The following is a 25,129-nucleotide window of genomic DNA, read 5'->3' on the forward strand; positions in this document are numbered from 1 at the left end:
GGTCGCTCCGCAGCAGCGCAGAGAGTCACACCAAAACACATCCTGATCCTGATGAAGCGCCATGCTCTCTCTTCCTGGAGCAGAGCTTCTTCTTCACTGAGGTTTAACTGCAGCTGGTGGTGATACCTACATGTTGCTCTACTGCCACCTGCTGGAGGTAACTAGCACATGCAGCCTCAATGTGGTTACTATGGAAGACGTTTTCTTCTATTCCAGGGTCAGGGGTCAACCTGAGGCTCTTCAGCTCCTCTCCAGTGGCTCCCTGTGGATTTATAAATATGGAAATGAACAACTGTTTTTTGTTTACATTTTCATTTTTATTTATCAATTGTTGTAGGTCTATGGTACGACGGTACGACGGAGTATTAGGGCCACATTGAGGAAAAAAAATAAATCTGAGATTTCGAGAATAAAGTCATAACTTTACGAGAAAAAAAGTCGTGATATTATGAGGATAAAGTCATAATATTATAAAGTACTAATTTTACGTGTTATTTTATTTTTTTCTCGTAAAGTTATGACTTTATTCTTGTAATATTACGACTTTCTTTTCTTGTAAAGGTATGACTTTATTCTCGTAAAACTCCGATTTTTTTTTCTCGTAATATGACTTTTTTTTCTCGTAAAGTTATGACTTTATTCTCGTAAAGTTATGACTTTATTCTTGTAAAGTTATGACTTTATTCTCGTAATATTACGACTTTTTTCTCTTAATATTATGACTTTATTCTGGAAATCTCCGATTTTTTTCCCCCTCAATGTGGCCTTAATGCTCCGTCATACATTTGCACTTTGGCCCTCACTGCATTAGACTTATATACTATATACTTAGACTATAAACTGTGTTACCTTCATCACAATGATCAAATGTTTTGCGGCTCCAGACAGGTTTTTTTTTTTTTTCTTGCCTAAAATGGCTCTTTTGATAGTAAAGGTTGCTGACCCCTGTTCTAGGAAAAAAAAAAAAAAAGATAAAATGTTAGGAGTGATAGAAATAAAAAATAAAAATAAATCAAAATTGTGAGATGGAAGGTTAAAATTAAATCAAACTAAATTATGACCTAGTAAATTATCTCCTAATTCCAGTGGTGGAAAAGTATTCAAATCAAGTCAATGCAATTGTATTTGTTCAGCACATTTTATACAGTGGAAAGCCTAATGTGCATTACAGTAAAACATAGAAAACATTACATAAATGAGAATAGAAAACACATATATAAAATGTCACATAAATGAAATAACATTTCATCCAACCATACAACACACACATAGCTACATAAAAAAATACACATAAATATAATAATTTATTTGTAACCCCACTCCTAATCGTACTACTAGCACAAATTTAGCATAAGCAGAGCCTTTCCTGCCTTGTGATTACCTATTCTCTAAGGTGTTAGACAGGAGCCAAAGGCGGATATTCTGTTAAGTGCATTGAGGCCTCCCTGTGGACCTTCAAGGTAGTGAGTGTTTTTTCTAAGTTTCACTTTCGTTTCTCCATGTTGTTTTCAGTGAACAAAGAGCCCACAGTGTGCATGCAAATGCAGTTCTCTCCCTTCATTTGAGCCTTGGAGTATATGTAAAGATGTGAATTATTGATAGATTGACTGTTTTGATGAAGAAATTGTCCTGTGGAAGGAAAATATTATTTGATTGATTGTTATGAACTTACTCTAGACTACACATGTGGGTATGCTCACTTTTCAGATTGCTAGCTAACCAAGGGACATTTCAATGGAGGTCTTAGCTAATAACTATACAACTTGTAAACTTACCTGAGTTACTTGCTTGCTGGATATGTTTGTGTCAATACTAACCTAAGTTACTTACCTGGTGGATATGTATGTTAGGTTAAAACACTTACCCGCCATGTTGTTACCTGTAAAAGAGAGGGGATGGAGCCGATCCCAGCTGACATTGAAGGCGGGGTACACCCTGGACAGACAATTAACAATTAACCTATCCTGCGTGTCTTTAGACTGTAGGAAGAAACCGGAGAAAACCCACGCTAACATGAAAACTCCAAGTCAGATTCAAACTTGCAACCCTCTTGCTGTGAGAAGTGCTAACCACTGCACCACCATACAGCCCTAACACCTTACATTCCTTTGATATTTTTTTTCACAGATGACAGTAATGATCAGTTGTTTTATATTCTGCTCTAAATCCTCACCTAAAATTGGGTTTTAAATCACTTGCAATCTGATTTCAGACGTGGGTATTCAGTATTTCTGAGAAAGAATTTGATAGAATAGAACATTTCTTACATTACTTTCAATCTTTAGAGAAACTGGCATTAATAACAGTACCTGTGACTGGTCAAGAAAATACCTGCAGATCAGATTTCAGTGTGTCGTAGTTGAGATGTACACTATGGTGTTTTTGACAACAGGGGTGTTCCTCAGGGTTCAATCTTAGGTCCTCTCCTTCTCACAATCCACATTAACTCATTTGTGCCCACAACTGAAACTTTTGTTTTTGCTATAGACTCCATTATATTTCAGGACAAGACAGTAGTGCATGTGCCCAAATACTAGATATAGTATGATAAGAAAGTGGCTGTATCTCAGAAACTACAAGGAACACAATCAAGTATTTGGTATCTATGAACTCATAACAAGTATAAAAAACATGCACACATATGCAGTGAAAAATTAATTTCATACAAAAAACATTTAATAAACGCAATGCTTGTGTTTTTCCAAATTTTTCTAAAATCCTGACGTTGACTATTAATAAAAGTGTGATTTTTCATGTGATCTAAAGATTTAAAAGTTGTACTGTTACTTTAGATACTTGTCCAAAGTATTTTCGTACCAAATTTCAAGACTTTTGACCAATCGGAACAAATATTGTGGCCTTTTTCTTGATCATACTAAATATAGCCTTTGGGCACAAATGAGTTAATACTAATACTATGATTGCTACTACTACTACTACTACTAATACAAATACTAATAATAATACTACTAATAATAATGCTAATATAATTATTATATATATATATATATATATATATATATATATAATATTTAAAAAATATCTCGGGTGTAGTTTATAACTATCATTTCTGTTAGTCTTCATTTTAACATAGCTACATTTCCTTTGCAACCACCAGTAACCACACACTCACTGATGGCTTCTTTTCTAACAATTTATTAATGCTTTGGTCTTGTGACAACCCACATATTAGTTGATACCTCAACTAAATATTAACGCTTTATTTTTTACTCAACAGAATACAGAGCAACTGACAGCATCACAACTATCCTGACGAGGGTCATTTATAATATCAAACAGATTGTCTTGTACGTCATATTTCACGTGTAATGTGTAAGCACATATATAACAACCAGACGTGCTTGGCTTTGTTCCTACATTCATATACAAATAGACTTCATATACATTCTTTACATACATACAGTAAATACACAACAGGCTCCTCCTTCAGGGCTTCTCTGATTGTCATGACAAAACACTGAATATTTCAGCTTTCTGGTAACACCTACAGCAGCTGCGAGCTGTTTCACTTTTACAGGATATTGTGGCAAGACTGTCGGGATAGATGGTCAAAACTGAAAAAAATCCACTTAACATGCATTTAATGCATTTGGAATGCTTTAAGTTGCCTTCCTGCTAAAATTACAATACTGCATCGGTAACCGTATCTCCCATGAATGCCTTCATGCACAACTATTTGGAATTAGCAAATAGAGTTGAGGGAAGTCATATTTTTCTTCATATAGTAAATGTCTGCAACGTTCACTAACAATATTTTTCAGTTATTTATTTTCAGCAATATTTGTGAGTAAACTATTGTAAACACTGCATTAATCAATTTTTGGCACACACCAAACAGGCTGACAGATACACAGCAACCACCGTCTCATTTTATAAAGTTATCACTAACATGGTGGCAGACACAAAGCAACTCCATCCCACTGGAGTCGTGTTTGTGTCCATCTGAAGAGTGTAAGGACAATATCTGGCTTTTCAGTTGCGAGATGTTCCATTTTCTTCACCAGCAAGTCTCTACTCTTATCCGCCTGCTGTTTGGTGCTGGGTAGGTAGTGTAAAGTGGGTTTATCAGAGCTTGTTTGATGAAAACAGCTTCCTGCTGCTGCTGGAAACACTGATATTGAATCATACAGTAAATGTGCCATAAACCAAAACAAGGTCCTAAAAGAGGCTGAAAAGGCTCAGTGAGTTAAAAAATCTAAGACTCTTTCACATTGTAGTTATTTTTATTTAATGTTAATATTAAAGGACCAGTGTGTAACAATCAGGGGGATCTATTGGCAGAAATGGAATATAATATAATGAGTATGTTTTCATTAGTGTATAATCTCCAGATAGTAAGATTCATTGTGTTTTTGTTAGCTTAGAATGGGCCCTTCATTTCTACATAATAATATTAATTAATATTGATTAATGCAGGTTTGAGGCAATTGAAGCTGTTTTACAGAAAAATCATTGTCATGGTTACAAATAAGAGATAGAACAGGATCACTCCGGCCTGCATTGAAATTCAACACATACTATAACCACTGCAAACATTGCATTACTGCAGTATTACTGCATTACCTTTCACTAAAAATGTATTTGCTAATGCGGAGTAGTTGCATATGAATACTGTCCGTAGGAGGCTGTGTTTGTTTAGGACACGCATTTTTTGGCAAATTCTTGGTGAATGTACATATACTTTCACATTCATTCATTCACAAATCATTGTGAATGTAGACTGATAGGCTAATAAGTCATTTTTAAACTTTGATCATCCATCAGAACTGGGGGCACAGCTCTGTTTTCTCCAGTGTTTTCAGACATTGCAACTGATTTTAAGACATTATTTAAAGGAATAGTGTGTAAAATTTCAAGGGATCTATTAGCAGAAATGGAATATAATATTCATAACAATGTTTTCATGAGTGTATAATCACCTGAAACTAAGAATTGTTGTGTTTTTTGTTAGCTTAGAATGAGTCCATCATATCTACATAGGGAGCGGGTCCTCTTCAGGGAGTCCGCCATGTTTCTACAGTAGCCCAGAACAGACAAACCAAACACTGACTCTAGCGAGACCTTTCGCGTTTTTACCATACCTGAAGGCCACCGTAGTTCTCCGACACACTTGTGAAACAGTGGTTACGTGAGACGCAGAGTGCAAAACCGTGGTACCGCTGGCCGCCATCTGACTTCTGTTGCTCCTAAAGTAGTGTTATTATGGTAAGGATGGCGTCTGAGCGAGGCCAACGGCGTTACCGCGGTTTTGCAATTGGCAGTTCGCGTTACCGCAGTCTTGGAAAGGGAGGAGTGAGCGGAGGGGGACTCAGTTGGTTGCATTCTGAAACCATACCACTAGATGCCGTCAATTCCTACACACTGTACCTTTAAAGAGTTTTAGAAACACAACAAGTCAGGAGACTTGCTGAGGAGCAAAGAATCCTTCAACTAACCTGAAGAACAAAAATCCCCAAAATTGTAGATTCAAGGTGCAAGGTTGAGATGATTACTGTTGGGAAGCTCTAGAAGGTTTACGCTCTGGACTCTGACTGACGTAGTTCTTGCCACATTCACCAAATCAGAGGTGGTAAGTGACCACTAGTCACAATACTGGAATCTTCCTTCAAGACATGAATATTCAGTTTTGTATTTTTCAATACTGCGTTAGGATTGAGTGATAGTTACAGCGGCAAGCATGATTCATTATCATTCATTGATAGCGTTTTAAATGCAAAAACTTGTTTTACTGTCTTCCATTGACCTGAATTCTGTGATGGGCTCACTCGGTCTACATGTTATAACAATTTGCGTGTATTACCTGAGAATGCTGCTGATATTGTTTAAACAGAACTGTGGCTGTGAGGCTTTCTGAAAATCTTACATACCTGAAAATAGTTCATAAACAGAAAAAGTCCATAAGTGTCTTCTCTGCTTGTCAATTTAAAACTATTGGTAGAGCAGTTTTTTCAAAGGAGTTTTCTTGTAAACAAACAAGTCGTGTAGGGAAACTTTAACAGCCCAAACAGCTGACACTTAATGAATAATAAAGAAGTGACAGCCGTGTGCAAAGGCCAAGACGATTGGCAGCAAACCAGTTTGTCCAAGGGCAGGTCAAGTGCAATATATACAGTAAGTGAGCTAATGTTACAAGCAAGGAAATGCTTTCCGACAAAAGGTAAAACCCCCTGGTACGGCGTTGGGCTGTGTGTGAGGTGATTTCTGGCACAGTGGCCCCAGTTGGAACTGCAGCTCACGTGACAGCCACTGGCCCAAGAATACTTTTTCAATGGCAGTAAAAACATAATCATATTTTTCTGAGCATTACACACACTCAGAATTTGAGTCATTAGGTCTCGAGGAGCCGTATCAGTAAATCATTTTTGGCCATTTGTGTGTTGAGAAGTCCGCGGAAAGTTGTTCTACGGGCCCAAAAAGAAAAGGAGAGCCTGAGGAACCTTGAAAAACGTGAGCAGCTGGTGAGAAACGTTTATCGGAATGAGTGGGGCGCCATCTTTGAAATATGGTATCCATCCGTGCAGTTAGTACAGTTACATGGGGCACGTTGTTTAACGTGTGTTGACAAGTTTGTCTGATGTTCATTTTGTCTGTCAGTGACATCATCATCAAGTCCCCGCTTTGATTGGCTGCCAGTCCCCTCAGTGCGTCATCCTCTGTTTGTTTGGTCCTAGCATCATCAGCACCTGAGGTTCAGCTCCTCGCTCTGCAGTGAGTCAACATCGCCGGTGTCCATGCCAGCATCTATGCCGGCGTCCATGCCGGCGTCCTCCCCCTCGTCTGCGCCACTCTGCTCCTCCTCCATCACCTCCCTCTCCTGCTCCTCTTGACAGGGAGAAGTAGAGGAGAGAAGGGAGGTGGGAACATCACTCAGAGTCTCTCCTCCTCCTCCATCCATCTTCCAACCTGCTCTGACTCCTGGCTCCAACCCCATCTCTCCACCGACACCCTGCCCTGTCTCCATCTCACCCGTCTCTGTCTCACTGATTGTCTGCCTCGTCTCACCGTCCATCCCTGTTTCTCCATCTAATTCCAAACCCGTCCCACCACCCCCACCCTGCCCTGTCTCTATCTCCCTACCTGTCATTGTCTCTCGAGTCAAACCCACCCCAGCTTCTTCACCCAAACCGAGATCTTTCTCTTCTACCTCTCCTTCCACACCCAGCCCCGTTTCTATCTCCACCCACACCCCCTTGCCATCTTCATGCGCTGAATCGCCGCACAAACTCTGACCTGTCTCACCAAGCGGCCCTATCTGTCCACCCAGCGGCCCTATCTGTCCACCCAGCCCTGTCTCCAGGCATTGTCCTGTCTGTGGTGGCTGGTCTCCGGTCAGTGCTGCAGCTTCCTTGGCTTGTCTGATGCAGTTGATCCACTGCTGTTTGTTGAAGGCGTCGCTGGCCTGAAAGCAGTGGCTCTGCAGCTGACTGCCAGTACGGTCCGAAACCCGGAAGAAGTTCTTTGCTGTGAGGAGAAAAGAGAGAGACAGAAGGAGACATTGGTGGTTATTATGGCCAGACATCTGTGCCAATAGCTTTTTAATTTGTATTATAAGTTCAGAATCAGAATCAGATTCAAATTTATTTGCCAAGTACATACATACAAGGAGTACAAATATTTGAGTCAGTCCACATCGTCAAGTGACGCTAAGCCCAAACTAGCTAAATTGAGAAAACATGACGACAGTTATATCGAGCGACAGCGACGGGAGACCAAAATGCGTCATGTGTCTTCAGGTGCTAGCGAACAAAGCCATGATGCCAACCAAGCTAAAGCAACAGTGGTGTTGACATGATTCACATTGAAATGTGTTTCTGTTTGTCACTATCAAACAGGTCTGAAGTATTTAGGTTGAAAAGTTTTAGAATACAAATAGCTCCAATGGCATTTACAAGTAAAAATGATAGTAAGCATTATGCTTAATCTGTGTTACGATTATGAGGGGGTCCTTGAAACATTTTCTCCCTTTTAAGGGGTCCCTGGCCCAAAAAAGTTTGAGAACCCCTGCTATACAGTATTATAGTATGGTACTGGTACACAGCATTTGTTTTACAACGTACAAAAGAAAAGTGATTTCATGCAAATGGAAACAATAAAATGTAAGGCATCTGTGTTCTGTTTGAGATCTACTGACTTCGCTCGTTGTTGCTGAAGGCTCCTCTGATGGACCCGCCCACTCTCATCTCTCCGTCTGATAGGTCCTCCAGGTCCAGCTGCCGGATGGGGATTGGCTGGCGGCAGAGCTGGTAGCTGACCGGATGGTCGTTCAGCGAGACGGACCTGGTGATGGCGAGGACGTCCTGGAACAGGAACACATGGAGCTTCTGGAGACAGAGAAAGAGAGCATATGTAAAAAATGGTCAAATAATCAAAGCAGAAATGACTTTCTGTATGGAGAATTTTGAATGCAGGACTTTTACTTGGAACAGTATTTTCAGAGTGTAGCATTATTACTTTTACTTAAGTAAAGGATATGTGTACTACTACTTCTACTGCTGTGTAGTTCTCAGAGCGAGAGCTCCACAGGATCCAAACCATAATGTTTAACTTTTGGATTCATGGACTTTATAGACCACATGGGTTAAACAGAAGAACTGTGTCAGCTACAGATGAGGGAGAGTAGAACATGTATGTATAAGGGGGATTGGGAGGTTGTTGGTGGGTATAAAACTGTAGAAATCTACTGACGAGTCCTCTGTTGTTCTTCAGTACTCCATGGCAGCTGAGGGTCCTGGACCGGTCGATGAGTTCGTCCCTCCGTCCGTACTCTGTGTACAACAGACGGTCCTTGTAGTACTGGCACTCCGACTCCCCCGTCCGCCTGTTGATGTCCGCCACCACGCTCTGAACCATCAGCATCTGTAGACCAAACAGACGACACATTTTATATAATTTGATCTGTTGTCTCATCATTTAATGTAACAAATGTGGTCCACTGAGTTCACGCCTCCCACAGCTGACTGATTCCTTCTGCTCGCTCCATCTCCTCTCTGTTGACGTTTTCTATGAGAATCGACAACAACCTGTTGATGAGGCCGACTAAGCTACATGCAAATGATGAAAAAAGTTGAATTGTGCAGAGAATCCCAGTACCTCATATGAAAAAATAAATAAATAAAAGAAACTATAAAATGTATTTATATCATTGATTTTCACTCAGATTGATCTGACTGTGTTAGTTTTCAACATATAAAATAAAGTAATACCCCTACTTTCAAAGTTATTCACAAAGTCCAGACTACTTAAAGGGTAAATGAGGTATCTTTCAACCTGAACCCTATTTTCCCATGTCTCTGTGTCTAAGTGACTAACAGGGACAACAATTTCTGAAATTGGTCCAGTATTGAGGGAGAGCGCTGCAGCCGGCAGCTGCTCACTGGCTGCAATGCAATCCTATTGGTGCAAGCTGGCACCATTTACGTCCACTAAAAGTGCTTGTTTTTGCTGTAACAGGCTCTGATTGTTATTATAAGAGTCTGACAACATGATGGAAAGAGTCGCTCAAGGAAAAATCTCGTTCTGAAATCTGGCGAGGTGATGTGTCGCCGGGAGACAACGTTGGAATAGTGCAATACATCCATGATGGAAACGCGAGTGCCAGCCGGGCAGTTTGTTGTGTTAGAGTACAGAAAGCGTAGCTTAGTGTTACCTAAAATATTTTCAATGTCATGGCTTGTTAAGGCAAAAGCCAAAATGTTAAGATAATTGATTTTTATTTTTATTTTTCATATCTAAGTTGCCCTTTAAATATCATGTGTGTATTAGTAGGTCAATAATGAAATATTGCACAAAAGAGCGCTAAGCAGCTGAGTTCACCTGAGAAACATAACAGAATTTTACTGCTGGTGATTGGATGTTTCTCACTAAAATGCACCTTGGGAGTCGTAATTGACTTCAGTGGTTCAGTTTTTAAATCCTGGTAACTTTTAGTTTTTATTAAAGAACCAGATATTTTCTAACACAGTTGTTAATCTTTTGCGCTGACTATTCAACCACGAGTCTCATGGCCATCCAGGCCTTGACATGCTCCAACTGTCAATCACCTAAAGTTGTCTGAGAAAATGAATAGGACTTATAGAAGCAGAGGAGCCGGAAATAAATAGTGTCCTATTGATCAACAGTGCAAGTTCACATGTCAAAGTCGAACTTGACGCAAAATTGGATTTACTGAAATTTTGCTGTTTTAAATGCTGTTGTGACCGAGTCATTATTCCCTAATTTTCAAGGTTGTCCCAGACTTTTTAAGGTTATTCTTGATATTTCAGGGTTAATACCAACTTTTTAAGGCTTTCTATGAATTTTCAGGGTTAGATCTGTGATTGATTCTAATAAATTCAAACAAAAATCATTTTATTTCCTACTACCTCTGACAGTGGGATGAGCCAGACCTTTGGGATGAAGTTGCACAGAATCTTAATACTTACAGCCTCGTCCAGGTGCTGCCGGTCCGGGTGGTCGTTGGCCGTGTGCTTCAGGATCTCCCTGAGCAGCAGCGGGTATTTCACCAGTCGGCTGCGGGGGATGTCCAGGAAGTTCCACAGGCCCAACTTCCTACTAAAGGGCGACTGGCGACAGCGCTGCAAGAAGTCCTGGACCCGCCGATCCTGCTTCTTCTGGTCCAACAAGGACTTGGCCTTCACCTGGTTACTGCAGTACGAAGTGTAGGAGGAGAGACAGGGAAGCTGCAGGGACACAGAAACAGACCTGGTTACTACACAGTGTCGGAGACAATGAAATTGTAATTATGCTCAATATGTTGTATTATGTTCAGAGAAACACTCACCCAGTCAGTCAGGATGGGTCCCACATTCTCCGTGGACCCGTCAGGTTTTCTGGCTTCTCGGAGACGACTCAGCAGGTCTGAAGAGAGACGGACGGTTTTGAAATTATGAAACAATTTAAAGAGGTCAGGACCCAGAGCAGCATGGGAACATTGAAGACCACCCAGAGGCTGCTGCATGTCTGAAACTTTCCAGCATGTTGCACCTGGTGACCTTTGATGGACCCCTTACATCCGATGCTCCCTCCTACCTTCATGCGGGGGTATCAGTGAGTCCAGAGTGCCAAAGATCTGGTTCAGCTCCTGCTCAGTCATGATTTTCAGCTTCTGCATCGGGTCACGGTAGGCCTGCAGCGCACACAAACACACACAAGCACACTGTAGAACAAATATAGGAGGAAAGTCAGTTCTTCAAGGTAAAATAAAAGTTTTTATTTACCTTCTTTGCCAACTTGAGATCCTCCACCAAGTCTTGCTCGCCCTGAGCCAACTCAAATATAGCCTGCAGGGAGAGAGAGAGAGAGAGTTTGGGTTATCTTTAATTGTTAAGAGATGGACGAGTGAGTATCAGAGTATCAGTGTTGTAGTACTCAAGGTTGGTCTTGGTCTCAACACTGCTTTTGAAGTTCTCAGTCTTGGTAGACAAAAAGGACTCAGGATTTTATTTCAAGACCGATCAGGGCCACGACTGCAGGGATATCACTAATTATAGGTCAATTGGAGGAGTGTGTCTCGTTTGCATGTTTGACATTTTATCTTAAGTGTGTCATGTCGTGTGGAACTCGGGTCAGTAATTCTCAAAGTGGGGTCTGTGGTACTCTGTCACGATAAAATATAGCAAAATAATTTGCTATAAATTATAAAATTGTGCTGTATCAATAAAAAATACATATCTACAGATGGGGACCATTTGCACCAATAAAACAAGCATATTGTGTACCACCCACATTAGCTTTGGGCCAATAGACACTCATGAATCAGTCACTTCACTCATACAGTATACAGTAGCTTGAGTCAGTCCATATCGCCAAGTGACGCTAAGCCCACTCTAGCTAAATTGAGAAAATATGACGCAGTTAAATCGAGCGACAGCGATGGGAGACTAAAACGCGTCATGTGTCTTCAGGTGCAGGTGAACGAAGCCATGGCGCTGGCCAAGCTAAACCAACATCTGATTCAGGGCATAACAAATCGGTGTTAACATGATTCAACTTGAAATGTGTTTCTGTTTGTCACTATCAAACAGGTCTGAAGGATTTAGGTTGAAAAGTTTTAGAATACAAATAATTCCGATGGCATCTAAGAGTACAAATGGGTCCCTGGTCCCAAAAAGATTGAGAAGCCCTGGTTTAGGTTGTCTTGACTACACTGATGAGTATGCTGGGTTTTGAAAAATTTGTTTGATGAAACATGGAATTTGCTATTTTTTCACCCACTGATGGATTCAGATGAAATATTGTTTTTGTCAAGTATATTCTCAAAACGTTGGTTGTAATAATGTATGTTCTGTATTTATTGTCAGTTATATTTGTCTCGTAAATTTCTTTATCCATTATTCTAATAAGATGATGATACTGTGATAATGTTGTTTATAATGTTTTCTTAAATTACAACTGATTGATGGACCATAAATAAGGAAACCAGAAACAGCCTCAGGCCCGATGAAAAAGAATCAAATCTAAATCTTTCAGGCCAGAAACAGTGCGTCTCTCACCTCTTGTCGTTTTATCTCTTTCGGGCTCAGAGGTTGCGTTGCTCCCAGTCGGACGTCGAACGTCTCACTCCAAAGCTTGCTGTCACGGCGCTTGGCGGCTGGGGCCGTTGCCGTGGAAACCCGTGGCGTAGTCATGGAGGAGGAAGGGTTGGAGACTGTCGCTGAGATAACGCGCATCTTCAATGTAGAGGAGGAGGAGGAGGAGGGAGGAGGAGGATGAGCTGCTCTCTCCGTCTGACTCACATTACGGGAACTGATGGAGCGCTGCAGAGACAGAGAGGTAGTGAAATACTAAAATAATAAATACACATTTCATTTCAGATATTTCACTGCTGGTTGTGAGGGCAACAAACTGTCTTATTTTCAGCATCTGTGGTGTTGTAAAGTGGGAAGAGCTAGTTTGGCCACCCCTTAGTTTAATGATTTTATCCACCATTTACACTTTGTTGTTCCAGAAGTAAAAGTCATTTTTCCCATAGACAATGTTACGTGACTAACAGATGGACACTTCTACAGCTTGGATTAGCAGGAAACTCTCCTGGTTGAATTATCAGTTCAACAGATGAGCAACTGTGTTAGAACATACAGTATGGGCATAAAAACTTCAGGTGAGAGGTTAATTACGACTCCCAAGGTACAGCACGCCACTAACGGCAGGCGGAAGCTGAAGTTTATGGTGATTTGAAAACTGATTTTACAATTTGCAGCTTAAATCACTTGATTTTGAATTCGGTGTCAATTTTGGATGAAGCCAGCAACAATGGCACTGTGTTTTATTCACAAATTCTACGACAAAGCTGCCTTTCTGATTTGCGACTCATGGGAATTTAAGTCTTTAGAGCTGTCTGCTATGCCAAACTGACTGAAGAAACAAAGTGGAAATCATTAATACTGCAGGTCATAACCTATTATCCTATAGAATTATAATATTATCCTGCAAAGTCTCATGTTTCTTTGTTCAGTAACATGGAGAATATCGTAAAAGAAAAAAAACTGTAATGTGAATATAGATTAGGGAAAAACACTTCCAGAACCAGCGGCCCCTACCACTTAAAGCTGTGGTCGGCTACTTATTTTTATAAAACATCTGCAAGATTCCACCACGCCACGAAGGAAAACAACCAATCAGAGCCGAGCAGTCTCTACAGCACCAGTCTTGCAAATGCCATTAGGAAGATAAGGAGGAGGAACATGATTATCTGCCTCATGCACTACGGTCAGGATGTAGTGACAGTTTTATAAAAATATCTTTTTACCATATTTGCTCAAAGTTACAGACTGCAGCTTTAATAGACTTAAAGGAAAGAAACAGCGAAGACGTGATTGGAGGTTCACCTGCAGTGTCTCACCAATCCTCTTCAGCGGTGCGGTCTTGACGGGCGGCAGCAGGCTGACCAGAGACGTCACCCTGGATAAAAGTTTATTGCGCTTGGTGCTGGGCTCCTGGCGAAGAGAACAGAGTCAAACTATGTCAAACTACAATGACCAGAGGTGATAATAACAGAGACAATCAGCAGCAGCCTGCAGCCACTGGCTGAGCTTACAAAAGTCAGTTCAGGTTGGGGTCAAAGTTCCACAAAAAAAACAAGCTACAACAAAGTTAAGTTCACAAAGTGACATATTCAAATTTTCTGATCAACAGTCCAACGTTAGTTAATAAGGAACTTCAATGTCTGTGGAAAAACGTCTTTGGTTTCACCACACAGCATTAAAAATAACATGACAATAAGACAATTAACTGAGGATAGTCATCAAATATGAAACATCAACAACTATGACTTTAAAAGACACACAAACTCATTAAACCTTACAGAGAGGGACCAGATCCAACATTTTGTTTGTGAAAGAGACAATAGGAGCATTCAATGCTCTAGTTGCATTTGGCTGCAATGACTATACGTTACGCACATTTAGAGGACCTTATTTGTCTACAGCGCCTCCCTAAAGGTAAAAGCACAAAGTGAGGATGCAAAGGATGTGAAGGACAGAGTTAGATATTTGTTATATTAGCCTTCTGATCATAAAATAATTTGACTTCCTAAGGAAATATAACCTCTACATGACTCAATGAAGGTACTGTAGCTGTCAATCACAGTTCCTAAATATTCAGTTTAAAAAGATATGAAAGAGAAAATCTGCTGATTCTCACATTGGAGAAGCTGCAACCAGACCATGTTTGGAGGTTTTAATTATTCAATAAAATTATACGATTAAAACAGTTTTCTGTCGATGGACTAATCGATCAATTGATGAAATGTGTCTGGAACAACTTGTCCATTGAGTCACAATGTTGTTCAGTCTGAGGTTTTTAAACAGCGATGTGTGTGTGAAGATTGTTATAGTGGTTTTCGGGAAAGTTTACTTTGGTAGTGTTAATATACTGCAGGTTAAACAATAGTGTGACTCAAAGTCTTTTCCCTCTGTGCCAGACACACACACACACACACACAGACACACACACACACACACATCAGGCCTCCTTATTATCAGGGTCTCACTCTGTATGTGAAAATGCCACCAGGCTGCTTGTCCTGGATACTGACAATAAATCAATATGTGTGTGTGTGCGTGTGTGTGTGTGTGTGTGTGAGTGTGTGTGTGTGTGTGTGTGTGTGTGTCTGTGTGTGTGTGTGTCTGTGTGTGTGTGTGTGTCTGTGTGTGTGTGTGTGTGTGTCGGTCAGCTGACCTACTGGAACACAGGAACCATCAAACTCTGTTTCCATCAACACGGTCAGGAACCAGTCGACCAAAAATAAATCAACCTCGGACTGTTTTCCTTTTTTCATCCTCAATCGCTCCGAAGTCACACAAAGATTTTCAATTTGAGTTCACGCCCCAAATCTGACAACAGATTTTCCACAGCTTTAAGATTTTTTTTTTCTTTTTCTTGTCTCTTGGAATGAACAGTAAAGACGAGACTAACAAGTTAAAGCTGTGACTTGGTGGCCTGTAAAGTTGCTGATGGAGGTCTGATGAGACTCTAAAATATCAAATGTAAACACCAAAGTATGTAATTAAAATCTGTGTGTTTTCTCTCATTTAGTAAACAATACTTGTATTTATGAATAAATAATCGGTTAATTTGCTTTACACTTGAGAAGTTTCCATTGGACGTGTTGTAACGGGTTTCTGTGTGTGATGGGGCTTCAGTTGATTCAATCTGACAAAGATCAATTCAGTGCAGTTGGTCAACAATAGACTGATTATCTGATTACAGCAGGTTTACAGAGTTTCAATTAAAACAAAACAAAACCAACTGTGAATGAGCTTTTCACAGAGTCAAATAAATAAAAAAGTGTCCTACTCCAGGACTAAATATCGATGTTTTGAATCATCAGTCAAGAAGCCCAATCACTGTACTTTTTTGTTGGATCATTTTACACAAAGCAATGCTGGATAACAGCATGGCAGGCTGTAAACCTTTACAGAGTCTTGTCTCAAAAAAAACAACTACAAAACTAACTTTAATGTATTTTCACATCAAGGGATTGTAGGATAGTAGCCAATTTTCCCTCCAAATGTAGTGCAGAATTTAACAGAATTTTCAGAAAATCTACAAAAAGAAAATGCGAATTTATGCACGTTTCCATCCACTACTGTTATGCAAATATTAGGAGTTGGTTCAACCAGATAAACAGTAGGTGGTGGTAATTCTCCAGTCAGGTCTCATTAGACCTTTGCAGAAGAAGAGGGCACAATGAGATGACATCATTATTAATTAGGGCTGTCAAAGTTAATAATGCGTTAACACAAATTTCTTTTAATGCCACTATTTCTTTAACGCATTTATGCAATTTACGATTTTAAGTTTAAACCTCTATTAGTACCAACCTTTCTGCTAATGGCATCAGGATCACAATCACAATTGGGATGATGATGATGATGATGTCATACTAGCTTGTCGCGAAGGAGCCTAAATAACACTCCAAACTTTTGCTAAATTTTGGCGAGGAAAAACTGCCAGTCCCATTGACCTCTGACCTCAAGATATTTGAATGAAAATGGGTTCTATTGGTACCCACGAGTCTCCCCTTTACAGACATGCCCACTCTTTGATAATCACATGCAGTTTAGGGGGAGGTCATACTGAAGTCATTGTTGTCTGTTGGGCTGCAGTTTGCCATGATGTGATTTGAGCATATTTTTTATGCTAAATGCAGTACCTGTGAGGGTTTCTGGACAATATTTGTCATTGTTTTGTGTTGTTAATTGATTTCCAATAATAAATATATACTTACATTCATATAAAGAAAACATATTTGCCCACTCCCATGTTGATAAGAGTATTAAATACTTGACAAATCTCCCTTTAAGATAAAAAATGTGCAATTAATTAGCGATTAATCACGATTAAATATTTTAAATGATTGACAGCCCTATTAATTAATACATTAATTAATTATTTTTTCATTGCGCTGTCTTGCATTTTGCATTTATCAAACCACCAACTTGCTCGAGGAAGTGAAGAACAGAGCTGAGAGGACACATGGAAAATCAACGATAATGAAGGACGTTAGCGGCATTAGGAATGTGGTGTACTGAAAACTAAATATAACAAGTGTTTCAGTTGAACATATTTCTACTGCCTTTAGTTTTCTAGTGTAATGTTAAAGCTTTAAAGGTGCTAAATGCCAGATTGGGAGCATTCCTATTGCCTTCACACAACTCTCAACATGGCTGAGCCAGCGGCTAGCAGCTAACGGGGCTAGCAGCTAACGGTGCTAACAGCGCTAACAGTGAAAACAACGAGCAGCAGTGCTGAGAGAGCTAATAGAGGTAACCTGGGGGGGAACGGGAGGGTAGGTGCTTCGCCTCTGTGACGGCGTTATCAGCTGTAACCACCCTATGAGAGCAGTGCAGAACGGCAGCCGTGAGCTAGGCAGTGAGACATACTCATATGCACTAACATGCACTAAAAGCATGTGTGGTCGTCCCGGCTATGTAAACAAAGCACGGAGAAGCTTCCACAGAGAGACTTCATTCTCTGCTCAGGTAGACATTACTCTGGATATTGAATAGAGCACCTTTAAGCATCACAAACTAAATTCCATTCACCTCCAATGTGTTGGTTTGAAGGCAGAATTGTTAGTGGCAAAACCTCAGCAGATAAAACCAAAACTATCTGCATGGGTACTGACTACAGTATATCACCAAAGCAACGAGGTAAAGGATGTGATGCAGTAGATCGCAGAAAGTGCCAAAAATAATAATAACAGAAATCCTTCAGTAAATGCAAGAATATGAACTTCCATCAAAGTGAAACTATCCAAAAAGTCCAATAAGTTTAACATGAAATGTATAAACAGTATAATTTAAATACTACTAAAAGATACTTAAGATTACATTGATTAAAAAAATACATAAAAACACAAGTACAACTAAATAATTCACAGAGTGCTGAGATTAGTAGTTCCATAGAGGATATTCCCTCCATCTTACCTCCACCCGTTTCCCCATGTTGTTGTTCCCCTTGACGAACTCCACAGAGCATCCAGACTTAGACCGGTGTACCAGCAGACAGAGGGGGCTCTGCCCCATCACCATACTGCTCACCACGAAGCCTAGCACAGGATCTGGACCTTTCCCAAATAAGCGTCAAGGAATAGTTTCAAACTGGTCCAGGAAGAGTTTGGTGGTGGAAGGGTATCCAGGTGTGAATGTTCAGACGAGGTTTAACGCTGGTAAATAACTAAACTCCAGCAGAGTGACTAGAAAGAGTCTGGTACTGGTAGAGGGTCCAGTAAGAAACAGAAGAGCATCCAGAAAATGTCTGGAGAGATTGTGAGGCGGCAACAGAAAGTGTGATACTGACAAAGAATGAGCACAGTATCAGTAGTGAGCTCAGAGGGTGTGAAGATCCCAGAACCCAAATGGTTTAGTGTTGGTATTAAAGATACTGGTAAAGATTCCACATGGAAACCTGGAGAGTCTAGAAAGAGTCTGGTGCTGGTTTTGTGCCCAGAATATGTCTGGTTTTCAGTATTCAGTGCCTTAACAATGTCCAAGAAGAAGAATTTGGTACTAAGCTTCCAGATTCAGCATCCATAAAGTCGTTAGTGCTTTTAGTATCCAAAAAGTGCCAGTAGAGAGCCAAGAAAGAAATGAGTACCAGTAGAGTTTCTAGCAAAAGTTTAGTTCTGGAAAAAACACCAGAGGAGTTTCCTGGTAGTGTCCTGAAAACGCCTGGTGGTCAGAGGATCGACAGGAGCAGAGTATCTGGATCCAGCTTGGTACCGGCAGTGTTGAGAAAGAATCCAGTAAAGGTTTGGTCCCACCAGAGTTCAGACAGTTGACCGTCTGGAGCTGTTATTCCATGTTCCTGTCTGACTGCTCTATTATGTAGTAGTGAGAGTCACTCTCAGTGATGGTTGCTCACTCGTCACCCTCCTATTGAAATGAATGCTCTCTCTCTCTCTCTCTCTCTCTCTCTCTCTCTCTGACTCACTTACTCACCTCACCCACTTTACTTCCTTCCTTTCTTTCTCCCTAGCCTCTATTTTTTTCATTTATACTATGAGCCTTTACTTACAAACAATAACAATAAGGATGAAACCTTCTACATTTTCTTCATGTCAACAAATCCCATGAGAAGACCAAAAGTATCTACTAACAAGTACTGTGTGTGTGTGTGTGTGTATCAAAGCCTGATCTATCTTCTTCCTCTGTGCCATAGAGCTCCATTGTTGTCCAAAAACACATCAATGAGCCACACTGTTACACTGGGTGACATGTTACTTCATTACCATGAACACACTGTAGTTTATTTTGACTCAATCCAACAGACGCCATTCTGCTGCCCCAAATCTCACTAGAGCACCAAATGTGGATTAATCCGCCTCTGAAAATAGTCCCCAACAAATGCTCTGTTTGCCCCTGTTTGAGTAACGTTTGTTAAAAACTACAGTGACCAGCTGTTTTAGGAAATCATTGAGCCTCTTTTCTAGAAATCAAACTATATATTTGTGAGTTTTTAAAGATTTTACTAATGGCTGTGGAGCTAAGCGCCACAGACAACATAGGAAAGTCTGAAAGTAACACATTGTTGGTTTTGGTCTTTTCATGAGACTTGTTGACAATGAGAAAAAACACAAAACATCATCAGCCTTATCCTTTAAATAGAAGATATATATAAATCCATGACAAGTAAAAGTCCTGCAATCAAATTTTACTTGAGTAGAGTTAAAAGGCCTTAGTGGCAAAACGTACTCAGGTATCTCAGGTAAAAATACTAATTCATGACAGTGTTTTCATGTTGTTAATCCAGCTGCTGTTAGATTCAACAACTTTTTATCGTGTTTAATAGCTTAATCTACGGCAATGCATCATATTTACATCTCATCATATAATTACAAGGAAAATTAATTCTGCAAATAAACTTCAGTCATCTGGTACATGCAGTGAAGAAAAAACTAAATTGTAGTAAAGTAGACATAAAGTGGAGTATTTTCCTGTAAAATGTAGTATAGTAGATATATAAAGTACAATATTTTCATGTAAAGTGTAAGTGCAGTATGTACCTGTAAAATGTAGTAAAGTAGACATATTAAGTGCAGTATATTCCTGTAAAATGTAGTAAAGTAGACATATAAAGTGCAGTATTTTCCTGTAAAATGTAGTATAGTAGATATATAAAGTACAGTATTTTCATGTAATGTGTAAGTGCAGTATATATGTTCCTGTAAAATGTAGTAAAGTAGACATATAAAGTGCAGTAATTTCCTATAAAAAGTAGTTAAGTAGACATAAAGTGCAGTATTTTCCTGTAAAATGTAAGTGCAGTATGTTCCTGCAAATTGTAGTTGAGTAGACATGAACAAAGCAGTGACAAAAAAGAAATTTCAGATAAGGTACAAGAACCTCAAATTCTAACTTAAATATCTTTACTCAACACTTTATCATCATGTGTTATTATGGCCTGAATATATCCAGTATACACACTGTCATGATGCTGACTGGAGCTGATACTGGAGCTACTGATGGTGCTGGGACTGGGCTGTTCAGCTCAACACCAGTCGATGTCAATCTGAACTGTAATTACTAAAGAGAGAAAGAGAGAGTCGCCTGCAGGCAGCCAAAGCTCTGCCCTGGTTTTACAGCAGTTTTCAAGTCAATTACTGTATGTGTGTTTGTGTGTGTATACTTGTATCACTCATACATCTGTTTACAAAGCCAAACTATGGGGACAAAAACACTACACTTTAGAACTAAGATGCGATTGTTGGTTCAGGTTTGGTTAAAAGAGAGGCGGCCTACATTCGTAAGGGTTAGGATTAGGCTTTAGTTGATTGCGAGATTTGATTATCATTTAATCATTTCAGTCATTTTTCAAACAAAAATTCCAATAGTTTTCTGGTTCCAGCTTCTCAAATGGACGTTTAAACTGGATGTCTTTGGCTTTTGAGTGTCCGGACTGTTGTTTGGACCGACTGTGCCCAGACAAAACAAGACGTATGAAGACGTCATCTTGGGCCCTGGGAGATTAAAATGGGCATTTTTCACTATTTTCTGACATTTTAAAGACAAAACGATGGTGAAGGTTAGAGTTGGTCTCCAGGGAATGAATGTAAGCCGATGTAATGCCCACCTAAAGGTGCAGTGTGTAGGATTTTGTGGCATCTAGTGGTGTGATTGTAGATTGCAACCAACTGAGTACCCTTCCCGAACTCCTCCTTTTCCAAGACTGCAGTAACGTGAGCCGCCAAGTGCAAAACTGTGGCAATGCCGTTCACCTCACTCAGAGGCCATCATTACCATAATAACATTACTTTAGGAGCAACGGAAGTCAGACGATGGCTGGCGGTACCACGGTTTTGCACTCTACGGCTCACGTTACTACAGATCCACAAACGTATCGGATAACTGTGGTGGCCTTCAGGTAATGTAAAAACATGAAAGGCTCTCTTTAAAGTCAGTGTTTGGTCTGTCCGTTCTGGGCTACTGTAGAAACATGGTGGACTCTATGAGGAGGACCTGCTCCCTATGTAGATATGAAGGGCTCATTCTAAGCTAACGAAAACACAAAGATTCTTAGTTTCAAGTGATTATACACTAATGAAAACATAGTTATGAATATTATATTCCATTTCTGCTAATAGTGCCCCTGAAATTATCTGGGTACATAAGCAGACTATATATTATAGCACTAGCCAAAATAAAGAAAGAGAGAAACTTCACATACACACACACACACACACATCAGCTGTAGGTAATGAAGCATCAGAACAACATTGATCACTGTGTATCTATATAGAAATATTTCCAGGGTTTCCATTGAAAGCTGTGACTGGTATCACTGACGTCTGACCTGACATGAAACCCCCCTCATGTTGAGCTAACAAATGCTGCCCTTGAGATGCAGCTCCATTGTGTGTGAATACAACAGTTTGGTCGTGGACGCCCAGAGAGGAACAAATGTCGCCAACTGATTGAAGAACATATTTAAATGTCTCTACTGACGCAGACGACCCCGCCTCATTTCAACTGTGACACATCGGCTCTACGCCCATACAGAGTTATTCTCTTTAATATCATCAAATGGGTAATAAACTTCATACGCACTTTTCCTAAGAAAAATATTTCAGGAGATTGACAGCCATCGTCACACTGGACACAATTATGAGAATAAGTTTCAACCCAGGTTGAAAAATACCAGAATTGTCTTTAAATTCCCTAAACTGGAACAAGATATGTCACTCAACAAGTAATGACTATTTCAGTGTATTTCAGGTGGGGCTGTCAAAGTTAACGCGTTAATAACGCGTTAACGCAAATTTGTTTTAACGCCACTAATTTCTTTAACGCATTAACCGCAACTTAAGATTTTTAGATTGTAGCTGGCTCAGTTTTAAATAATTAAATAACGCTCCAAACTTGCGCAAAATTTTAGCGAGGAAAAAATGGTATGGCCCTTGGGTCCCTTGATATCTGACCTCAAGATATGCGAATGAAAATGTGTTCTATGTACCCATGAGTCTCCCCTTTACAGACATGCCCACTTTATGATAATCACATGCAGTTTGGGGCAAGTCATAGTCAAGTCAGCACACTGACACACTGACAGCTGTTGTTGCCTGTTGGGCTCGAGTTTGCCATGTTATGATTTGAGCATATTTTTATGCTAAACGCAGTACCTGTGAGGGTTTCTGGACAATATTTGTCATTGTTTTTTTGTGTTGTTAATTTATTTCCAATAATAAATATATACATACATTTGCATAAAGCAGCATATTTGCCCACTCCCATGTTGATAAGAGTATTAAATACTTGACAAATCTCCCTTTAAGGTACATTTTGATCAGATAAAAATGTGTGATTAATTTGTGATTAATCATAATTAACTATGGACAATCATGAGATTAATTGAGATTAAATATTTTAATCAATTGACAGCCTTAATTTCAGGTAGACTAGGATTAGAGTAAAAAAAAAACGCAACGCTGAGTTTGTATGAGATGGGACGGAGAAAGGAGGACAACACGGCCCATGAACTGCAGAATCTATTGAATCTGCAGCTTGTAAAAAGTTTTTGTTCATTATTAATTTTTTTTGTGTCATAACTATGACTTATTCTCTTGTAATTATGTTAGTATCTCATAATTATGAATATCTTGTAATTATGAGATAATTCATAACTTTGTGTTAGTATCACATAATTAAAGTACCTCATTATTATGAGCCTTGATAATAAAAAAATATTGTGGTGGATTTATTTTTTTCTTTTCAAGGGGTGAACATGGGCTTCCTTAAAATCACATTACATTACTACCGGTCTCTGAGAAAAAAAATAGGCAACTTTTATTCTGAAGGTCTTGTTGTTAAAAAAGAAAACTCATCTTCCCTCGCAGTTCACTAATCCCTGCCCTCGGTTCACTAAAGCACATCAATAACTGTTAATCTGCCATGTGAGCCTGAGGGCTTCAGCAGATATTAATTAACCAGTGAAAACGTCTATAACCACTCTGGTGCCAAACAGAGTCCTCCACAGTAAATGAGGTCCAGCTCTGAATGACAGCAGGAACATGAAATGCTTTTGCATGAAAAATGGCTTTAACAATCAACAAAATACATGACAACATATTTTCTGACTTTCGATTTAATCGTTTTAGCTGTTTATACTGCTGGGTAGTTTAATTTATAACACAATATCATAAATTATAAGGTCTTCATGTGTTTCTTAAGCAAAAATATTAATTTGTGAAGTAACTAAAGTTATCAAATAAATGTAGTGCAGTAAAAAGCACAGTATTTCCCTCAGAGGTGTTAAGTGGCATGAAAAGAAAATACTCAAGTAGAAGTACCTCCAATGTGTACTGAAGTAAAGTACTTGAATAATTGTATTCACATCCTTTACACTTAAAAGGTGCTGCTGCAGTTCTGTTCTGGAGTCCTTTATAATGTTTAATTGCTTTATCTTGTTTACGCTTTTGATGTTTTCATGATACTGAACTTTATTTTTCACCAGTAAGTTACACTGTCATGAGGAACCTATGATTTGGTAACTCTTTGTTTTGCAGGTTCCTATAATTTATATGTACAGGTTCTAGAAAGGACTTGGGACTCAGACTCTCCTGATTTCCAACTGATACACTTCAGATGGATTAATTGCAACTCATTTCGACTAATGTAGACAGTTTTTAGGCCAGTGAGGTCAGCTGAACAGGCAAAAATGTGAAATTTCTCTACAGACAAGCATAAAATGTAACATACACTCAGTGGTCACTTTATTAGGTACAGCTGTACAATCTGTTGCAAATCAGTACGACAGCTCTGCCATAAATAATTTGTTCATTACCATGTTGTTTATAATGTTCAGATTTTGTTGACATTGTTGGAAACTACAACCTCATTAATAAACATATAATTGAATTAACACCTCTATGACAGTGACAAAACAATTGAACATTAAAAGTAGACTGACAGGTGTACCTAATACGGTAGCCTCGGAGTGTGTGTTGATAATAAGCTTTTCAGTAATAAATTAGTCATGAATTAATATTTATTTTGGTTTAAATTGAGCAGTTCTCTAAAAAACTCTACACAACTATCCGTTATCTGTAACCGCTTATCCCATTTGGGTCGCGGGGTGCTGGCGCCGATCCCAGCTGACAGTGGGCGAAGGCGGGGTACACCCTGGACAGATCGCCGGACTATCACAGGGCTGACACATAGAGACAGACTTATTCACACTCACATTCACACCAATATAGAATCAACAATGAACCTAACCTGCATGTCTTTGGACTGTTTGAGGAAGCCAGAGAACCTGGAGAAAACCCACGCTAACACGGGGAGAACATACAATCGCCACACAGAAGGGCCCCAAACCAGATTCGAACCTGCAACCCTCTAGCTGTGAGGCAACAGTGCTAACCACTGCAACTAATTAACTAAAGAAAAATTATTGACGCATCAAATTAAACTTAACTTTTGACTTGATTATTATCCAGTCCAGACAAAGATAGTGCTGCTCGGAAAGTGAATATGTTGATATCAAATCTAAACCCCTATCTTGACCTTGACCTTTAAAGCGGTCTCCAGGTCTCCTGCAGTTTCACAATATGACTGTGTGTGGCTCACTGAGCGGCAGGGAGTAACAGTAGAGAAACAATAGAGTGTAA

General features: G+C 39.6%; 1 protein-coding gene and 1 long non-coding RNA gene across 6 annotated transcripts in view; one reads left to right on the forward strand and one right to left on the reverse strand.

The window, feature by feature from the left end:
• Nucleotides 1-20: 20 nt before the first annotated feature.
• On the forward strand, nucleotides 21-9,150 carry LOC119477756. The gene is made up of 3 exons (XR_005204314.1): nucleotides 21-157; nucleotides 8,217-8,367; nucleotides 8,728-9,150. It is a non-coding gene; the product is annotated as an uncharacterized LOC119477756 (long non-coding RNA).
• arhgef3 (Rho guanine nucleotide exchange factor (GEF) 3) overlaps nucleotides 5,222-25,129 on the reverse strand; it is a 40,720-nt gene continuing 20,812 nt past the window's right edge. For 4 of the 5 annotated variants that reach the window (XM_037750686.1, XM_037750600.1, XM_037750856.1 and 1 more), the window contains 9 exons: nucleotides 13,848-13,955; nucleotides 12,513-12,776; nucleotides 11,238-11,300; nucleotides 11,050-11,146; nucleotides 10,802-10,878; nucleotides 10,443-10,700; nucleotides 8,707-8,877; nucleotides 8,153-8,342; nucleotides 5,222-7,482 (listed from right to left, as the gene is read on the reverse strand). In XM_037750686.1, the coding sequence (XP_037606614.1) occupies nucleotides 6,698-7,482; nucleotides 8,153-8,342; nucleotides 8,707-8,877; nucleotides 10,443-10,700; nucleotides 10,802-10,878; nucleotides 11,050-11,146; nucleotides 11,238-11,300; nucleotides 12,513-12,776; nucleotides 13,848-13,955 (2,013 nt within the window). In that variant the 3' untranslated portion in view covers nucleotides 5,222-6,697. Of the gene's footprint in view, nucleotides 7,483-8,152; nucleotides 8,343-8,706; nucleotides 8,878-10,442; nucleotides 10,701-10,801; nucleotides 10,879-11,049; nucleotides 11,147-11,237; nucleotides 11,301-12,512; nucleotides 12,777-13,847; nucleotides 13,956-17,951; nucleotides 19,165-25,129 lie in introns of those variants that run through there. The other variant, XM_037750939.1, reaches the window with a different exon arrangement.

Source organism: Sebastes umbrosus, chromosome 1, assembly GCF_015220745.1.
Source record: "Sebastes umbrosus isolate fSebUmb1 chromosome 1, fSebUmb1.pri, whole genome shotgun sequence".
NCBI lineage: Eukaryota > Metazoa > Chordata > Actinopteri > Perciformes > Sebastidae > Sebastes > Sebastes umbrosus.